The 20,942-nt window shown below is 39.8% G+C and overlaps 1 protein-coding gene across 1 annotated transcript; it reads left to right on the top strand.

Annotated features, from left to right (window-relative positions):
* Window positions 1-2,327: 2,327 nt before the first annotated feature.
* PRMT9 (protein arginine methyltransferase 9) lies at window positions 2,328-17,959 on the top strand. Its single transcript, XM_010226139.2, has 13 exons — window positions 2,328-2,351; window positions 2,787-2,999; window positions 3,473-3,621; window positions 4,683-4,919; window positions 5,566-5,733; window positions 7,828-7,930; window positions 8,977-9,083; window positions 10,797-10,989; window positions 14,453-14,636; window positions 15,407-16,100; window positions 16,747-16,900; window positions 17,327-17,449; window positions 17,643-17,959. Exons 2-13 carry the CDS (start codon window positions 2,814-2,816, stop codon window positions 17,856-17,858), a joined length of 2,514 nt encoding a protein of 837 aa, XP_010224441.2. The 5' UTR covers window positions 2,328-2,351; window positions 2,787-2,813; the 3' UTR covers window positions 17,859-17,959.
* Window positions 17,960-20,942: the final 2,983 nt, after the last annotated feature.

Genomic DNA, 20,942 nt, shown 5'->3' with positions numbered 1-20,942 from the left:
GACAGAATTCTGTCATTGCAACAGGAAACAGACTGAAGAAAAATAATTGTAATTAACAAAAATATCAGAATTAGTTATACTTTCTTTACTGATGAAGGTTAGAAGGGCCAGTCTGGAAAACTCCTTTCATTCCCTAATGAAGATTATCAAATACTATGGCTTTTCTATAGCTTCTCCTCAAACTGAGAGCCTGGCAACATCCTGCATGTTTATCTTTCTTGGGGTTATTTTTCTTTCCCTATCATTGCAAGCATGAAATGCTATCATTAAGCCATTTTATAGAACATAGCCTAAGTTTTCTTATATATTGTCTCCAAACATTCTTGTATATTTGCTTCAATATTTTATAAAACACTACATTATAACTTATTTTCCTGTAGCTGATTGTCTTTGATCTGCATGTTTTAGTGAGATGGGTTAGAAAGTAGAAAATGAATTTTGGTTTAAGTAATAAGATCTCTAATAGAGAGCATTGCTATAGGCTCCTGCCACTTTCAACATGCAGTTGTGTTCAACTGTTAAACAGGTATCATATATTTGCATATATAGTATGAGAAGATGGACATTCTTTTCTGAAACTCCTTTACATCACAAGTTTTATGCAACAAAATATGTGCCGCTATATACAGAGTTGTAAACATTATATCCTGTTGCCACTCTTTTCCTCAAGAAAAGTACAGTCTGAGTTTGGGATTAATCAATATCCTCTCTGCCCTTTGAAATGAGATGATTCTTCCAAGTTGCAAGAATTTAATATTAACAATTTTAATAGCCTTCTCCCACAAATTTAAATTGGGTCAAATTAGCACACAGTACTGAATTTGTGCTTATTTAAGTATAGCAAAACATCTATACTATGTATCTGGCATTTTCTGCCATCTTGTAAAGATGGTTGGTAGCGTTTGGAGAATCGTGGAGCCCCCTTCATATTTAAAACTTTCACCTTGTTCAAGCTGTTGGCCTGACATTGGATATTTAAATGCTGCTTATCTGGTTTACAAAAGCCAAGGTATCCACAATATCCATAGCTGTAAAAGCCTGAGAAAGCTGCATTCAGCTCTGTGAGAAATGCAAAGCAATGAAGAACAGTTTCCTGAGATTTCATAATTAGTAAACAATGCCCTAGAAGTAGGGCAAGACCAAATAAACTCTGTGCCTTTTTAAAATCTTTTGTGGGAGAAGATCTGCTCTTCAGGGCCCTGCATGCTGTTGCTCCTGGGAATGTGTAGCCTGCACTGACTCCTCGCTGGAAAACGGTAAGTGGTGTCATGGGTGTGTGAAAGAGCAAGATTGGGCACTGGAGAATGGGAGCAAAGGTTGAGCTTTGGTCTTTGTAATCTTTGCTGCAGACTTGTCCTGTCATCAGCAGTCAAAGGTGAGAGACAACTAGGGCTGTTTATAACTTAAAGGTAGGTAATGCTGAACACCCTCCTTTCTTGAGATTTATCAACAGTGTAATTCAAATTGGTTGTTTTGAACACTACAATCTACTGAGTGGTTATAGGCAAGGATTGCGCAGTATATGCTCCACTGATAGCAAATACCATATACAGAATCGAGTGCAAAAACTGCAAGTCTGCACACCCTCTGAGTTGACTAAGATGGTAGGGAAAAAAAATTAATTTTTGAGTAGCTGCTTCTGTTTATGTGACTCTACTGTTGATGGTCCCCTGCTGCCCACAGGCAGGGGCTGAATTCAGCAGCATTGGAGACTGCTTCCAGCCCTGTGTTTCTGCAAGCTTATCTACCAGCTCTGCAAGACTGTATTGAGAAAGAACAAGGCCAATAGAAGCATATTTTATTCTCTCTGTGTATATACAGTGTGTATCATTGCATATATGTAGTATGTACCATTCCATATGGATATATAGATCCAGTATGTTTACATGGCAGAGAAGCAGTACAGTAGCAGTGCTGTAGTGGTACAACAGCAATATCCTAAAAAGTAGCAAAGTTAGGTTAGCATTTAAAAAACTCAGGGCATTTCCCAGTACTCTTCTCAAACCTTTTCCTTCCCGATGAAGTTCAGGAGTTGTCCGCCTAGTTTTAGCCGTCGGTCCTCCCCCCGCCTCCGCAGCCCGTGTTTCCCGGCGCGCGCATGCGCGAGCAGGACTTCCGCCCGGCGGCGAAATGGCGGCTGTGCATGGAGGCGGTGCCGAGCAGGTGATGGCGGCGGCGGCCCCGCTCCTCTCCTGCGCGTCCCCCTCCGCCCGTGGCGGTGTCGCTGCGGCGCTGCCGGCCCTCAGCCGCCTTCCCGCGGCCGGAGCGGTGCCGCGGCCCTCGTAACGCTGCTTTCTCCAGCTCTAGGGCGGCCCTGGGGTCCCGGGACAGGGCTCGGCCCGTGCACGCAGGTAAGAGCCGAAAAACAAAGTGGCAACGGAGGCGGCTGTGCCTCTTCTGGGGGCGGGAAGGATTTCGTGGTGTCTCCTCGTGTGAACTGGAAGCCGTGTGTGTGCTCTAGGTGTGGGCTTGGCTTTACTTTGGAATGCGGCTGAAGTGGAAAAGTTTTAACCTGGAGATTTGTAAAAGCGTAAATTTCTGCTGTGCGGAGCTACCCAGGCAATCAAGAACTTCCTGTTTTTTTTTTTTTTTTGACCTGATAAAATGACCTGATGAACAGTCACTTTAAAGTTCACAGGGCATGCTGAGAATCTAAAGTTAACAGTGTTTAAGTGCTTAAGGTTTGGGAGGGTGTTGTCTTTAGTGTCCATGAAAATAAAAATATTGCTTGATATTTCTGTTCTGTGTTACCTTTCTTGGTTTAGGACATATATAACTTCTTTCAGGAACAGTGAGTGTTTGTGCCCCTCAAAATGTCCCACTCCAATGCAAAGACTCGCCGAAGGCATCAAGGCAGCCGGAAAGCCAGGAGGTGGGAGCTGATTTCCAGGTCACTGCAGAGTGCTCAGGACTGCCTGGAGGATGAAGATTTTGGGACTGCCTATGCTCACTATCTCTTGGTACTAAATCTAGCCCCCGAGTTAAAAGCCACTGTCAAAGTAAGTGCTCTTTGGGTTCCTTGGGGCAGTTTAAATACTATATTCTTCTTGAGGCTTTCTTGTGTTCTGTGTATGTGACTTGCTGCATGTAACTTGTTCTTCTCATCCTTCAAAACAAAAGCTGGAAGCAATAATACAGAAAAACAGTACTTTATTCAATAAGCTCTATGCCCCTGTGGGAAAGGTTGCATATGCTTAACTCTTCTTTTAAAGCTGTATGTGTTGGATTAACTAGAGCCTCTTTTTATTAAACTAATATGTTTCAGAGTGATGATACTCTGTATCCATGAGAGCCTATTTCTGCTTATCCAGGTAAGGCAACTAACTGGGGGAGGTTTCTCTTACACTTAAGATGTGTGCTACTGATGGGAATGAACATGTACAGGTTACTGCCAGGATACCTCTAGGTATTTTCAGGGCTCAGTTCTGTCATGTAATATTACCTGCCCAATGGTGAATGTTTTATTTTCCAGGAAAAATTTCAATTTACTCTCTTCAAATGGGCAGAAGAGCTAGATTCCCTAACACGGATTCAAGATATATTTAACTGTTATGAACAGGCACTTGAGCTGTTTCCCAATGATGAAGTGATATGTAACAGTATGGGAAAACATCTTTTCAGGTTTGTAGTCATCTACATTTCTTTTTGTAAGGCTTACTGTTTATTGCATAACAATAAACGATACCCAGTTCAGTGGGGCACATAAAGTATACTTGAAGTATATGCAAGTATGTGCATCCTGCTGTAGTATTAATACAGAATTTCACATGTCTGGCAGATTAAAAATAGACAGCGCTAAAATACATGTTGGTAGGTACAGTTAATATTCAAAAGTAAAAGCATTGTTTTTAACAATTGTTAAATGAAGCGAGTATGTTTGTCTTGTGATTCTGCTGCATAAGGTTTGTATGACACACCGTTCAAGTGAGTAAGCCAGTCGTATATACACATAATTAGTTTGAGCTTAGATTTTTATTTAGTAGGAGAAAGCATTCTTTTCCTGCTTTGCTCAAATTTGTGAAGTATGATACTCTGCTGTTGCTTTGGCTCCTAAAGTCTTTCACAAATGGAGTTTGAAATTGTAAATTACAACTGAAAAGCTTTGAGCATATTTCTTTTGTGATTCCTCTTTAAAATGGTTTTTAAGGGGTAGCTCTCCCATCATAGTAAAATATGTTCACTTCCATTTTACAAATTCTGTTTTTCATTACTGTCTGATTTCAGGTGATGTAATAGCTTCAAAACTTAATTTAAAAATTTGCAGTTAATGGAAACACCAGCAACTCGCAGTTTGGTTGTTTTGCAATATGTTTACCTTAGAGTAAAACAGCTCTGAATTTTCTAGCATTACTTTGCCATATGAATCTCTGACACTGGACTGCAGAGTTCCTGCTACTATATTACTACAGAAAGCTCTTGTAAAAACCTGTTCTAGTCTGTCAAAAATGGAGTAACTGGTGCACCCAATGGCTTTTTTGGCTACCTTGTCGCTTAGAAGGTTTCGCTGCAGAGCTGCAAGTGATATTTTCTCAAACTGATATCAGGTGTTTCATTTTAAAGACTTTTTTTTTTTTTACTAAAGTATATTTTCATTGTTTCAGAACTGGTTTAGGACCTTTTTACAGGTCTACAAATATTTGGCAGCTAAATTTAATGCTTTTATTTGTCACTCTTACTATTAGAATGGGCTTTAGAGATGAGGCAGCTGAATACTTTCGCAAAGCAGTGAAGCTTAACCCAGACTTTGCTGATGCAAAGGAGAATTTCTACCGTGTTGCCAACTGGCTTGTGGAACGGTGGCACTTCATCATGCTCAATGATACCAAGAGGAATCTTACTTACCTAAAAGCAATAGAGAATGCAGTGCGCTCTGGGTGCAAATCAGTTCTTGATATTGGAACAGGAACAGGAATCTTGAGGTATGTCCCAGGTGCATGTTAAATATGGATCTAACTAATAGAAACCAACTTATTGTCTAGCAACTATGTAAACTTAATCTGAGTGATAGTGGAATGTCAGTGATTTGCTGTATGCCTTTATTAGGCTCAAACTTAAGAAAGGAAACAGAGTTCAAAAGTAACTGAGTTTTGAGGTCAGGGTCTAATAGCATTTGTGGGCCAAATGTTTTGGCTTACTGTATGTTCCTTCTGTGCTAAGAACTACTTTTCAGTTTGGAGAACTCCTATTTGTTCTGGAGCAATAAGGTTATGAATCTTCTCTGTTAAGTATGAAGAGTGATATGTAGTAATCGATTTTTTTGGCAGGAAAGTTAAAGATGTCGATGGAAATGCTGTAAAGAATAGGCTTGGCAGAGCTGAGGGGTATCCTTCTGCAATCCATGTATTTTGGTAGCGGTAATATTTTGTGTATTAAGATAATGCCATCTTGTTTCATATCATTGTAGATATGGAAGATATTTCACTGAATGTTTGGCCTTGAGCTATTTTCTTAGAGCCATGAAACAGATGCTGAACTTTCCCAATTTCTATTTCTGTATCTAGTCATACTTTAAATGATACTAAAATGACTTAAACTGAAGTGAGAAAACTCTGATTCTTTTTTCAGTATTTTTGCGAAAAAGGCAGGAGCACCTTATGTCTACGCCTGTGAATTGTCAAAAACCATGTATAAACTTGCTTGTGATGTGATGGCAGCAAATAATATGGGAAGTGAGATTAAACTTTTTCATTTGAGTTCACTTGATATAGAAATTCCAGAACACATACCTGAAAGGTACGTTATTACACTCTAATGTGAGACTGTTTTTAATTTGATCTTATTACAGGATGTTTTTGACTTTCTTGTATTGTAAATAGAAAGTAGTTTTGCTGATTTTTTTTTTTAAACAAAATCTTAGAAAACATAGAACTTAGAGGACCGTTTATAAAGCACTGCAGAAATGATGGCATATTTTGGCACTATACTAACTGTGTTAAGTCAATGTGAAGTGCTTGAATTCTTGAAGATGGGAGTTTTGGGGCACATCTAGCTATATCATAGCAGAGAAATTGATCTCAGTAACTTTCTTCCAGGTCCATTGTGTCATGTCTTCTAGATTACCTTTTCATAAAACCTCTTTAATGTAATTCTGTACGGACCCAAGTTGTGGCTCACTTCTCCATTCAGTTCATGGGCTGCAGGTGTATAGTAAGACTTGCAAAGGTACCTGTCAGGAACAGTCTTCCAAACATCTATGACTATCAGGTGTTGTTTTTAATGAGATCAGAAATGGTGAGTTAACAGCCTCTCCTATCCTCAGGGACTGAGGGAAAACCATCCTTTATTTGGTGCTAGTCCCGCTGTGTTTTGGAGGTGAGAAGGAAGCACCCTGTAGTGTGCATTGTCCCCTAGTTAATCTGAAAGGTTGGGAGAGGTGATTCTAGCTGTGTCAGCACCTTGCCTTGGGATGGATCTGTTGAGTATTGAGTGGCTTTAGATCCTTGACTGAAGTAAAACTCTGTGCAAGGGTGTTGCAACTTGTCCTGGCAGAGTAAGTTTTTGTTCACGCTGTACACTGTAATACACATGGCTGCCTGTCTATTTAACACAGACCTGTGGACTTAGTTTCTAAGTGATTTAGTTTGCCTAAGTTTTTAAAGATTTTTTTTTTTTTGGTAATAAGTAAGACCTCTAAATTCAGCTAATACTTATTTATGTGTAATTATATCTATGTAGCAGCGGTTTCAAATCTTCTTACTATTCTTGATTTTTTTTTTTTTTGGCCATAGTTATGTTCTAGTTATCTTTATTAGGAGGTAGTGGCTAGTAGATATGATCTGAAGAGAAATGATGAGTGTTTAAGTAATGTTTTCTAAAGCTACTAGGCCAAATCATTGACTTGAAATTGCATTTGTAATGGTGCATCAAATTTTAATTTGCCAACTGATCCAGACTTCTTATACTATCCTTTGCTTTGCTCACCTTCCTGTTCAAATGGGTTTCATCGGGAAGATGTCTACATTTTTGGCAAGTAGATACCTGCTGAAATTTTAAGGATGATGGAGGAAGGAATAGATTATATAAAGCACTCTCTTTATTTCAGTTAGGTATTAGAGATGCAGATTAATGAGTAGGAAATAAAATGGATTATTTCTACAGGTTACTGTCAACACAGGCATTAAGTTATAGTACAGTCTCATACTTCCAAGGGGGGAAGCTGCCTTAATTTAGCATGCTAGCGAAGCCTTGTTTAGTTGACCTGTGGTAACTGGTCACCTGCATCCTTTTAATGCACATGACCAAGTACTGTGTGAGCTGACAGAAATACTTGTTAATGTGGGGGAAATGCTCATACTGGTGTGCCCAACCTGTACACTTAGTTTCTTTTTAAATGAGATGGGATCCACTTGTCTGCATACTTTTATTGTGCTTTGGTAAAAGTAATAGAAGAAAACTATATAGCTTTTTATTTATAGAAAAACTATATAAATACAGCTTCTTGTGTGCTTTTATTGTATGATGGGGAAAAATGCCTGAATCCTGTAATGGCTGGGGAGCTGGGGAAAGGGGTATGTGTCTGTATACACTCACGCTCTTACATAAGATCCAAACAAAATAAAGTCTGGAGCATCACTGGCTGTATGCCCAGACTTTAAACCTTCTTCTTTATTGCTTAGGTTTTCCCTGTGTAGAATTATTTATAAACGCTCCCTGAGAAGCTTTGTGGTAAACTCTGACTCAATATTTTTTCTCTTACCTACATCTTAAATAATTTGTAACAATAATTCCAGATACATTATTTGCTGAGAGGGTCTTTTTGCCCATCTGCATTAAAATATTACAAGACTGGTATATGTAATATATAATACATTTTCTCTCTTATTTAAGAGTTTCCTTGGTTGTCACGGAAACTGTTGATGCTGGTTTGTTTGGAGAAGGTATTGTGGAGAGCTTGATACATGCTTGGGAACATCTGCTCTTACCACCAAAGGTAGGTGATGTAGGTCCACAGAAAAGAGATTCTTGTATATATTTCTGTGTATTCTTAATGTATATATACACACATGCATGCACACAGGACGATGTCTTCTAAATATTCTGTACCTACTAAATAAAAAAGTAATTCTATTCTGTAATTTTGGTAAGAAGAGGTTGTCATGTGCATGCATTGAACTTCAGTGAGTTGCTGTTCTGTCCAGATAAGTACATAAAATGCCTCTGTCTGATGAAGCCTCCCAGTGGGTAGCATAAGGAGATGGTTCATGTTTCGTCACTGTGCTTTTCTTATCCTCTTGGTGACTAGCACTGGAGGCTTATGTTACAGGCACTAATCCTCCTCAGGTTGGATTGAAACAGTCGTGTTATATTGAGACATCTCAGATCATGGCAAGATCTCATCAGTCTTAAGCAGGAAATATTAAATTACAGCAGAAGTATATCATACTGACATTAGGCAGCACTTACTGGTAAATATGCCATATGTTTATATTCTTATTTTTGCAAACTGCAAGAACCTTTCTAGAAGGCTAAGTTCCACTGGGTCTTATCTTTTTTATGCTAAGTCATACAAAACTCTTATTACTGTAACCTCTATTCATTTCTGGTGCAATGAGCACTTCTCTCGGTGTTACAATGTCTTGATTTCAAATAATAAGGAAGTCTTATCTGGCAGAAAGAACTTATATTATTTAACTGAAACTGCTGATCTCTAGTCTTAAGAATAGAAGTTGTTTATGAAGGAGGAGTCCTTAAATTTTTGAGTATTCTCTAAAGGGAAACAAACTAAAATACAGTTGAAAAAATACATAGGACAACTAGTAACCTGTAAAAGAGCTGATGTGTGAGTATTGAAACACACTGTGAGATTTCTACTACACTATTCAAGTAGTCTCTGAGAAACCCAGTCACTGGGAATTTCTGCTGATGTTATTTTTCCTGTAATAAAGAATGAGCCGTAGTAGTACCTAACTTAGGATTTGCTCCAGTGATAAACATAAGCCACTGTCTTATTGCATATTACTGTTCATGTTCCAACAGCCTAAAAATCAAGATACTCCTACTAAAGAATACGGCCAAGTTATTCCTGCGAGTGCTACAATATTTGGGATGGTAGTAGAATGCAGAGAGATACGTAGACATTACAGGTATATCTGTACTGTTATGCTTTGAAACTGTAATTATGTGGAGGGGGGGGAAGAGAACAGTGGTTTTAATTAATTTAGAGGATTTTTTTAGTAGTCTCTTCCTTCTCCCTTCTTTCTCACATAGTTATTTTCTGTGCCACCATCATTAACCTTTCCTTCCCTCTTCCCCTGTGCCAGGCTTTCTGCATCACTTGATTAGAAACTGTGTATTTCCTGTTTTGATGAAATACATGCTTTTAACACATGCTAAAGAAATACTTAATTTGTTAATTATAGAAAAATACATGAGTCCAGTTTTAAGTAAGAGAATACATCTTTATCCTTGTTATAAAAATACTTAATTTAGCAGAAGACAATTCTAACTGTAGGTAACATTGCTGTCACCTTGGTGTTTAATATCTATTGCATGTCACAGTTAGCATTTTGTGCCTTCTGCATGTCACAAACTTTAATTATCAGGGAGCATAGAATCATAGAATGCTGAAGGTTGGAAGGGACCTCTAGGGGTTATCTAGTCCAACCCCCCTGCACGCGCAGGGTGACCTAGAGCACGTGGCACAGGACTGCGTCCAAGTGGGTTTTGAAGATCTCCAGAGAAGGAGACTCCTCCAAAGATGCAGCCTGGTTAGTTTCTGTATTTTATTTGTCTATAAATGAGGGGGAAGAAATATCTGCCTAAGAACTTCTTAATTTTAGTATTGAGAGCTCTCCTAGATCAAGGAGATGACTGTATCTGACACTAGTATTAGGTGTCTAGGTGACTAGGTGTCTTGCAGTACAAGGGAAAGTGGTTCAGAAATAAAAATAGCTTTAGAAATTTAAGGTAGTTGTCACTGGAACTGAGTGCTAGTTTCCTATAAAAATGTAGATTTTCATGGAGGCTGTTACTTAAATGAAAAGTGAATGCTTCAGGCAGACACCCTCTTCCAAAATTCTGAAGTATAGTTGTGCAAGACCTCTGTCTCAGCCAACTTGACTGACACTCTAAAAACAAGAATATATCTGACTCCTCAAATGTAAGACAGGATATGTGATAAGGTGTGTTTTTTTTTTTTTTTTTTTTTTTTTTTTTAAACAGTCATAGCATTGTTTCTCTGTTGAAGCTCACAAAAATGTTTGCTGATCTTACCCTATCTGAGAGGCTACTTATATTCTGAGAGTTAAAGCTTTTTGCACTAGTAAATAAACCTAGTGATTTTTTCCCAGCTGTTTAACTGATAGGGGGATTTTGCATAGTTTGTTGGATAAAACACTACTTTTGCAGTACTTTTATGTGGAAAAGACTCAAATGCGTATTTTTCTTCCTTATTCTAAGTATGTTCACCTGCAACACTGCAATTACCCTTCTAATGCAGCAGAAAAGGTGTCTTTGTTCTTATCACAGGGCCTATTTCCATATTTCTTAACTCAAGGAGTAGTACTTGAGAGAGCAGAGGTCTATTTGATAAAGGAGATACAGGGCTTGCTCTCACTCTTTCATAACAAAATTCAGTTCATATTTGTTCATACTAAGGGAGATTGAATTTTAGTACTCCAGAGTACTGCTCTGTTTCAAGCATATTAAACCATTCTACATTTTTGGTGTTTTTCAGTTTATTATTGCATTCTATGTTTAAAAAGCATAGTTATCTTGGGAATAACTATTCTCTTTCCTGACCCCTCCTGCTTTGTTGTTTATCTATTTTAATTTCTCCCCTTTTTCATTCCTTACAGACTGGGTTCACAGGAAATTGCTGGCGTGCGCTTGGCAGACTCAGTGTTGTTCCCATGTGCAACCTGGGCTACTCTCAGTTCAGAGCAAACTGCCGGGCCTTACACCACTGAAAAGCTCAGTCGTGTTCCAGGAGGTTACGTACCTCTGACTGAACCCTGTCAAGTAATGACAGTGGATTTCAACAATTTGCAGGTATTGACTTTTACATCCTTTATAAGTAATCTATGTAGCAATAGAGCCCTATATGTTAGTTGTTACTGAAGTTCAGTTCCACAACTGTTCACGCGTCTTCAGTTGTGTTGCATTAAAGCCTGATGGTTCTATCCTGATTCTGGTACTAGTCTAACTTCATGGTGAGCTGGCTCATCAGAAAATGCATCTCTAACACTTTTAACTTGGAGGCTTTCTGTTTCATTCGTGTGTGGGCGTGGTTGGTTGGTTGTTTTTTTGACACTGTTTAGTGCCCTGAACTAGCTACTAGCCTACCATGGAATCAAACAAGTACTAACCTCAGTGCAAGGAACAGGAATGTAGCAAATATTTTAAATCACTTATGCAGTTTTGGAGCTGACATAGTTAGTTTTTCTAAAGTTAGAGAGCCTTCAAGGGGCCCTTGGAGAGAAAATGATGTATTTTACATTGGGCATCAAAATGGCAGCAAGCATTGATGGGTAAGTATAAAAGAGAGGAGATAGAGAAGTTAACTTTTCCCTGTTCAACAATCTTTATTCATCCTTTCAATTCCTGTGGTGAAATCCTATGGTATTTCTATAATATGGAATCCTAAGGTATGGTGGCATTATTTTGTGTATTTTACATGAATAATTTGTGTACATACACCAAATGCCTGAGCTGTGAGACAGAGCTGAGCATGCTGAGAAGGTAACATACATGGCCAGGGCATGTTTTTTCCTCACTGACTCATGGTGAGGAGTTAATGCTGAAATGCTGAATCAGTTTAAAATGGATTCAGATAAATGAAAAATCTCTGCTCCTGACAGGCTGGGAATTGTGGTGTCTTGAAACAACAGCTTTTTGTAGTTGCTTTATCAGATATTGTGAGGTTAAGAATGAAATAAAACAGGACTCCTCAGTACCCCACTGGGAACCATCACTTATCTAATGGAGCTTCTGTTTCCAGCTTCTATAAGAAACAGCCATGTCTGTGAGGTGCCTGATTTTAAGCATCAGTTTGCTGGTAGAAGCATAAAGATAACTTCAAAGAATAAAAGATACTCTGAACTGTTTCATAACTTATCCCTTGAAATTTCCAGTTAAAACAGGACATCTTGAATTAGTTTGAAGTGTTAAGGTATCATAGGAAAAGGTAAAAGGAGGAAATGCAGTTAACTTATTTGGAATTTGTGGCTACTCCTGGTTTGCTGTTACTTTGTCACTGGGCAAATATGGCTCTTAAACACCGGTAGGCTATTTTCACCCCTATGTCTCTTCATGATTACTTTATGTCCAAACAGTGCAGCTAAGGGAGATACTTTATTTTGATGTGAAGAAATTGCGTTAAAACCCCTGATATGCTTACCAGAAGTAGCAGATTTATCTATAAAAGGTTGAAATTAAGATGTAAAAATGACTAGTAATTTTAAAGACCATTTTCTCAATTTTAACATTCTTCCAATTGTTTGGAGTTTTATTTCTGCCTGTGTTAGTTATCCAGCCTTAAATTGACAAAACAAAGATTGTAAAATAATGTTTAATAGTATTTCTCAAATCTGAAGCTTAGTTATAAGAGACTTCAAAGGTGTTGATACAGATTAGAGAAGTAATTCTAACAACTTAAGTTGGTGGAAAAAAAAGAAAGGCAGGTAAGTTACGTTGATTGCTTTTACTTGGAAAGTAATGAAAGCAAAGTTCCCCCAAGGCAGAGAAATGAGATGTGGCTGTAACTACAGGCTGCAGATGTTTGCAGCTGGCAAGGTTGCTACCTATACATGTTTGCTGGCAGCAGGTCAGTGTTGCTGGGTGTGGAAGTTAGTTTACGTTGGCAGTCACTAATTACAACTGATTCCTTACTTTGAGGCCCTGAAGCAACTGAGCTTTTGCTTAGTACAGTTTTATAGGTACTATTTATAGGTACTATTTATAGGTATTTATAGGTACTATACTCTTTTTTTCATTTCAAGAAGTTATTGTGTATGTACAACATCAGAAGGATTTTTGGGTCAGGACATAAGAAATTTAACTGAATTATTTCTGTAGTTTTTCTTTCTACCTGCAGTCCTATGTCTTTTAAATGCAAGTTATCTTTGTCTTTCTAACTTTCAGACTATACATGTTAGAGCTTTCTTGCCTACTTTACCACTTGACTAAGTCACTGTTTGTTCTTTGTCTCATTAATTATCATAGAACCATAGAATGCTTAAGGTTGGAAGGGACCTCTAGAGATCATCTAGTCCAACCCCCTGCACATGCAGGGTCACATAGAGCACGTGGCACAGGACTGTGTCCAAGCGGGTTTTGAAGATCTGCAGAGGAGACTCTACAGCCTCTCTGGGCAGCCTGTTCCAGTGCTCTGTCACCCTCACTGTTAAGAAATTTTTCCTTAAGTTCCTGTGGAACCTTCAGTGCTTTAGTTTCTGACTGTTTTCTCTAGTTCTATCAGTGACTACCACTGAAAAGAAGCTGGCCCCATCCTCCTCACTGCCTCCCTTGAGGTACTTAAAATGCAGTGTCTTTTGCATCAACATAATATTTGAGCTGTTCTATTCCATAATTGCCATGGATCTAAACAGGAGCAAGTTTGGGAATGTGAAGAACAAATACAGCATAAGCAACATAGTAGAGAATAAAACTTGGTAAACTACTGACTGGAATTATTTAAGTGTTGTAATATAGCCATTTCTTGTGGCCCACTATAGCTGTTAGAACTAGAGAGAGAATTTGGGCCTGCTGTTTTTGTGGAATAATGGAGATTTTTTTTTTTTAGGGGGAAGTATGCTTTTGAGTAGCTGTCAGATCCTGGAGGCACAAATCCACATGCTCACGCTTCAGCCTGCCTCCCTTCAGGGGGCTTACTGCCAGCAGAGGCTTGACCTATGACCTGTTGAGGACCAGCAGAAAATGCTTTTTTTAAATAGCAGTGAACTTGACTAACATCTTGCAATTTTGATGTGTACATTGTTTGATTATTTGTCAATTGCCAGAAGAGAAGTAGATAGACTAGGAAAACACAGAATAACAATAAATAAGGAAAAACAGTGAAATTTGGGAGAGCTTGTAATGGGGAGTTCCATCCTAAGAATGCTCCTACCCCCTTGGCCGCGTTAACTTATTAAGACTCAAGTTTAAAGAAGACAAATGCTGTCATGTGGGACTTGGGACACTGACAGACTAAGATATTTCATGCAATTTCATGTTTAGTGTTTTTAAAGTGTATTTTTAGGTATACATGTATTTGTGTTAATGCTTAACAGACACAGATTGGTGTTGTGTTTGTAACAAGACTTGTATGTAGAAAGGAGGTCCCAGCTGTGGTAGATAATTAATGCTGGTAACTTGTAGTGGCTCATGAGCTTCAGGTTTCTGTTGGGTGGCCTCATGGGCTGGTGGGGAGAACTTTATTTTAGTAGTTACTGTCAAAACTCTCTCTCTTTACAGAAAGAAACTCTCTCATTTTCTCTTCTTCCCCTCTGGTCAGGAGCTGAAAAGCCTTGCAGTTAGGAAGCCTTGGAAACTCAGCCTGCCAGTCACCCATGGAGGAATCCTAGATGCTTTTGTGGTCTGGTTTGTTCTGCAGCTTGATGATGAGCATTTTCTGTCCACAAGTCCCAGTGAGGAATCCTGCTGGGAACAGGCAGTTTATCCTATATGGAATCTCCCTGGTATGTCCTGCATGTTCTCTTGCAGTAATTTAAACTGATTTCATTTTGTTCTTGAGCTAGTCTCCTTATGGAAACTAGGAAGCAGCTTAGGTTCAGAGAAGGTAAATAGCAGAGCTGTGGGGTAGTTTGTGGTCAAGTTTGAGCTCTGGTGCCAAGTCCCTGCAGCAGGCTTTGCAAATGGGACACTGCTATGAGTCCCCTAAAGGACTATGCTCTGTAATAGACAAGGGCTTGAGTGGAAGTATAATGGAGGGAAGGGATTTTAAAATCTGTTGCCACTGAAAGAAGTGTTTGTCATAGGGTAGGCTTTCTTTTACAAAATTCTGGTCTGTGTTGCTAGGTTTTCTTGTGCTTTCTAAAAACATACAGAGTATGTGAAGGCCATCTTGAGCTGTGTACCATGCATGTTCCAATATAATTAGTTTTAAATAAGCTCTCAGCTTCTTTAAAATGTAGGTGTTGTTTTCAATATAATTAAAAATTCATCCGTAAGAAGTATTAATGCTAAATAATACTCAGCATTTCTAGCACGAACAATTTATTTGTCAGTATGTCTTTATTCAGCAGTGCTTTTGCTTTAATTTCAAAAGGAATCCTTCTGTGATAAATGATTAAATGTATTTGCCTAGCATGGGGCAGCTTAAGGCACAGTAGGTGAATACAGGTTGCCAAAACTTGTGAGGTTGTCTTCCTTTGGAGCACAGCATGGCTGCTTCAGTGTCAGTGCCTGTCACAAACTAACGGGCATGGCTTTTGTACTGTGGGCCCAGATTATTCTGTGAAGAGCGGCGATACCGTGACGGTGGAGGTTGCCTGCCAGGGCTACTGCTTGAACATCCAGAAAGTTTCTTTGGGGACTTCGGAATGTGGAATGGACTTCAGTAACAGAGATGACACCCTGAATTTGGGCAATGAGGCTGAATTATGTAATGCCCTGGCTGATCTTCAGATGATGAGTGAACAGGGGTGTGTTTTAGGATCCATGGAAGTAGCCCTGCTGAACAACATACCCTATCATGAGTGCTTCAAAGCTGCCATGGGCAAAGTGCTGTCTTCATTAAATCCAAGTAAGAACTTACAGACCATGGATGTTGATGGACATGGTAGTGGGTTGAACCATCAAGAGACTCAGAGCAAGAACTCTCCAGAAGAAGCTCCTGATCCTTTGTACATATTAGATGTATCTGAAGGCTTCTCTATCCTGCCAATTATAGTTGGTAAACTTGGACCAGTTAAAGCTTACTGTTCTGTTGATCAAATACAGCATCAAACAGCCCTTAACATAATTTCAGAAGCTAACCACTTGCCTAAAGAAACATTAGAATTTTGGTTCAACCACTTAAAAGATGAAAATGTGTTACAGAGACAAAAATCAGACAAGCTGTGGAGTATTATTATTTTGGATGTTATAGAGACATCTGGTTTAATCCAGCAGGAGGTGATGGAAAAGGCTGCAATATCCAGGTACTATATAAAAATTTGTAAGTATTCAATAAAGAATGGGCAAAGGTATTCCATACTGGAATCCCTAATGGTGTAGAAACTTTTTTAAAAGTTGCTTGTAAATACAAAATTATGATAATGTTGCTTCTACAGATTAGAAGTCTGTTTTCAAAACAGACTGAAGTCATGCTTCATGATGGAATTTTCCAGAATCTCCCTGATGCCTGGCCATTGTGCATATCTATTTTAAAGAACTGTTGAGACTTCATTTTTTGTACTCTCTCAGTGTGTAAGAGTGTGTGGGGGTGCATTTTATTGCTTGACCTGGAGGAAGCTTCCAGGATAGAAAGCAGCCTGGTAACAGCCGATATAATTTTAAAGCAAGACTTAAGTTAGAGAAGTCTAGATCTGTGTGCATGTCAAGCTGCTCTTGGAACCTGTTACTGCTGAGACAAACACATGGTACTAGAACAGCTAGGGGGTCCAACCAAGGTAGCTGTTACCTGAAGGAATGGAGAAAAAGGGAGAAATGAAATGATGGAAGTGCGTTCTAAGGGCTTATGAGCACTTGACCCTCAGAGGAGGAGCTTCTTATTTGCCTTGAGTGTTGCTAATACTCTTTTGTTACTTTTGATGTGCTTTAGTGGTGAAATCTCTCTTTTTACAGATGTTTACTTCGCAGTGGAGGAAAGATATTCCCACAGTACGTATTGATGTATGGGATGCTTGTAGAATCCCAGTCTCTGCTACTGGAGAATGCTGTTCAAGGAACAGAACCAACTCTTGGGTTTAATATAGCCCCTTTTATCAACCAATACAAGGTATGAAGTTGGTGGATGTTTTCAAGAACAGTTCCAAAACTTGCAGCTGTCTAGCTGTTTAGTTTTGCTTTTTATATTAAAACTAATGAGGTGAAACTTTGATTTTGTTGTGGTAACTTAACAGGAGAGATTTATGTGACAAGTTAGGCAAGGGCCTCAAGATAAACTAAAGTAAGAACATCCACATTAAATGGTGGGAGAAATTCTGAGAGATGGTAGTGTAAGTCAAAAGTGATTGTGCTGTTACTATTCCCTCAGTCAGTTTGTGTCCCAGCCTTCCCATTTCACAAGAAACCAGAAGGCTCTATTCAGGCTCTGTTCCTTCTAAGATTACATTAATTCCTAGAAAACCTTGCATTAGAATGAAGTTTTAAACTTTTCACTGTTCTATAGCTACTGTAGCCTGAAATGGTGGTGTCCTTGTAGGTACCTGTTCATGTGTATTTGGATCTCTCTACACTGCCTTGTGTAGCCTTGAGCAAGCCAGCAGAGCTGCTGAGGCTGGATCTCATGAACCCTCTCTTGAACAACTCCAGCAGAGAAGTGAAGGTGAGTCTAATAATAGGCAAACTCAGAAGTGTGTCCTGCTGCCTGGCTGCAGAGCTCATCCTGGCTGTGAGAGTCAGAATCTACTGGCCTGCAGGTCATCTTCATGGAATGGGTTGAAGTGGGTTGAATGACTCTATCTTAGACTTCTTTGAAAAGGTGTAAATGGCTAAACTAATATTTTTAATATTTGTAGGTACAAATTTGCAAGTCTGGTCAAGTCACTGCAATTCCCTTCTGGTATCACATCCACCTAGATGAAGACTATAGTTTGAGCACATTGGATGAAAGCTCACACTGGAAACAAGCTGCTGTTGTTCTAGATGAGCCCATCCAAGTTCAGCTTGGAGATGAACTTGTGCTCAATGTCCAGCATCATAAAAGCACTATTAGCATTACAGTAAGGCAGTGAAGAAAGTCACCTGGAATGAGATGTTGATTAATTATCTATGCATACACAGATTCATCAGTGTAATGGATGTTAATTTATATTAAAGTCTGCATTTTCTCTACTGATGCATATGGGACTATTTTATTCTAACTTGTAAAACTTCAAGTATTAACTGAAACTCACACTACAAGGTTGTTCTACCAGCCACTTAGAAGGGAGCTGCTGTTTTCATTCTAGCTAGCAATCAGTCTTCTATCTGTTTTGTTTTCTGGCTTCTAAAAATAAGACTTACTGTACATATATCTTCTGTGAGTGAAAAGCTGCTGATTGATAAATCCCTGTTCTTTAGGTTGTTCAGCTGGTGAATAGCTCTGAATATTGCACAAATCTTCTATCTTGCACTCAGTGCCCCAGCAGCAGGGGTAGAGAGCATGTGGCTGCCTGCAGTGGGCACTGCTGCAGCGACCTTGTTTTTTCAACCTTTTGTTCTACTTTGCTTGCAAGTGTATTGATCTTCACCTTGTTGTAGTGTTGTACTGTGCCTCCTCACTAAGAAATTGAACTAAAGTTTGAAAAAACAAGGTCTCTGACCTTGAACAGCCCCAGCTTTTGTAGCAGCCCATTCTCCTATCTTTTTACCTCCACTAAAGATGTGTCTATACACATCTTTAAGTCATAGAAGAAGAATGCCTGGAGGTGGACAACCTTCCTCCCTTTGCTTAGAGAATTGCAGCATGTCTGTTAAAACACAGAGAGTGAGGCTTTGTTTCTTCTTGTTCAAGGCTGTGCCAAAGCTGGCCCAGAATATTCCAACTACACATGGCAGTACTTTTCTGTAGCAGGCAGCTATTAAGCTTTGTCTGTTAAATTCCTCTTCAAATAAAAGACCAAAACTACTTCTCTTGTACTTTACCTGGTCCCTTCTGTACATGAAGGGGAGAGGAAGCGCTGAAGTACAGCTGCAGCTGTTTGCATCTAAGCTAGGCAAACTGGTGTAGTAGTAGATTTTTTTTTTTTCCTATAATCTCAGTACAAGCAGGAGGTGGTAGGGCAGTCTTGGACAAACACCTGTAGTTGGTGGCTGCTGCTTCTTCACCCAATTCTTTGGAAAAGAAGGATAATGATGTAAGTCATTTTAAAAATAAAGTAACTGGATACTACCCTCTAGTAAGGACTTGGTCAAATAGCAATGTTGAACAACTGAGAGCAAGATTTCAAAGGAGAAGTTTAGGCAATACTAGGTGTAAAACTTCTTTTTCAGCGGGAAACAGTGAATAATGACTTGAAAAGCACCTAGTTCACATACACACCATATGTACATAATAGATTGTTGTAGTATTTTTTTTAAAGAGGGGGGAGGGTAAAAATAAACTTTGTGAGATACTGAAGCATGATCTTTCAACTTCCTGCAACTTGACTGCAAAAGTACCACCTCCTAGGCCCTGGGAGCTCTTACAGGTTTATTCTCTTCAGAAGAGAGAGTTTACTGATGTTTGTTTTTAAATATCTCTTTATGTATTATCATATGATGGAATAACTGGCTGGGTAGATGAAGGGAGAGCGGTAGATGTCATTTATCTTGATTTCAGCAAGGCTTTTGACACCGTCCCTCACAACATCCTCCTGGGCCAGCTCCTGAAGTGCGGGGTAGATGAGTGCACAGGGAGGTGGATTAGGAACTGGCTGGATGGCAGAGCTCAGAGGGTGGTGATCAACAGTGCAGAGTCTGGTTGGAGGCCTGTAGCTAGCGGGGTCCCCCAGGGGTCAGTCCTTGGTCCAGTCCTGTTCAATTTATTCATCAATGACCTGGATGAAGGCACAGAGTGCTCCCTCAGCAAGTTTGCTGATGATACCAAACTGGGAGGAGTAGCCGATACCCCAGAGGGCTGCACTGCCGTCCAGAGGGACCTGGACACACTGGACAACTGGGCGGTGAAAAACCTCATGCAATTCAACAAGGCCAAGTGCAAGGTCCTGCACCTGGGGAGGAATAGCCCCAGACACCAGTACAGGCTGGGGACCGACCTTCTGGAAAGCAGCTCTGCAGAGAAAGACCTGGGTGTCACGGTGGACAACAAGTTGACCATGAGGCAGCAGTGTGCCCTCGTGGCCAAGAAGGCCAATGGGATCCTGGGGTGCACTAAGAAGAGCGTCTCCAGCAGGTCGAGGGAGGTGATCCTGCCCCTCTACTCAGCCCTGGTGAGGCCACATCTGGAGTATTGTGTCCAGTTCTGGGCCCCACAGTACAAGAGGGATGTGGAGCTGCTGGAGAGAGTCCAGCGCAGGGCCACAAGGATGATCAGGGGCCTGGAACATCTGCCCTATGAGGAGAGGCTGAGGGAGCTGGGCCTGTTCAGCCTGGAGAAGAGAAGGCTGAGAGGGGACCTGATCAGTGTCTGTAAGTACCTCAAGGGAGGCAGTGAGGAGGATGGTGCTGGTCTCTTTTCAGTGGTGGCCACTGACAGGATTAGAGGTAATGGCCACAAACTGAAACACCAAAAGTTCTGCATGAACTTAAGGATTTTTTTTTTTTTTTTTTTAACAGTGAGGGTGACAGAGCACTGGAACAGGCTGCCCAGAGAGGTTGTGGAATCTCCTTCTCTGGAGATCTTCAAAACCCGCTTGGACGCAGTCCTGTGCCACGTGCTCTAGGTGACCCTGCGTGTGCAGGGGAGTTGGACTAGATGATCTCTAGAGGTCCCTTCCAACCTTAAGCGTTCTATGATTCTATGAAAAGCTATTTCTTCCTAAGCTCCAGTTAGCTTTCATTTTCTGCTACCAGCCCTGAAATATCCAAAGAATAGACAAGCACTTGTACTGATTTTAATCTCCTTTCTCCACAAAGCCATTTTCCTTATGTCTGTCATTCACAACTTGAATTACTGTTACAGTAAATCAGAGAAGGTAGGTGAACAGTTTAAATAAATTTTTTATTCACTTATTTACAAAGGCAATGACTCAACAAATTGAAAAGTATGATTTGCATTTTCCCACCACCTTGAGATACTGCACATACATAAAATATGCAGCCTAGTGAGTAAGGCGCAATATTTACATCACACTAGTACTGCAAAAAGCACTTAAGATGAGTTCACCGTAACACTT

This window comes from Tinamus guttatus, unplaced genomic scaffold, assembly GCF_059628265.1.
Source record: "Tinamus guttatus ecotype Peru unplaced genomic scaffold, ASM5962826v1 Tinamus_guttatus_pri_ptg000247l, whole genome shotgun sequence".
Lineage (NCBI taxonomy): Eukaryota > Metazoa > Chordata > Aves > Tinamiformes > Tinamidae > Tinamus > Tinamus guttatus.
This window is presented reverse-complemented; position numbering and strand designations above follow the sequence as displayed.

Coding starts and splice junctions, on each gene's coding strand:
- PRMT9 (XM_010226139.2), top strand. CDS start 2,814: ATGTCCCACTCCAATGCAAAGACTCGCCGAAGGCATCAAGGCAGCCGG. Junction 5,734..7,827: donor CCAGAACACATACCTGAAAG/GTACGTTATTAC, acceptor CTCTTATTTAAG/AGTTTCCTTGGTTGTCACGG. Junction 16,101..16,746: donor GAAAAGGCTGCAATATCCAG/GTACTATATAAA, acceptor CTCTTTTTACAG/ATGTTTACTTCGCAGTGGAG.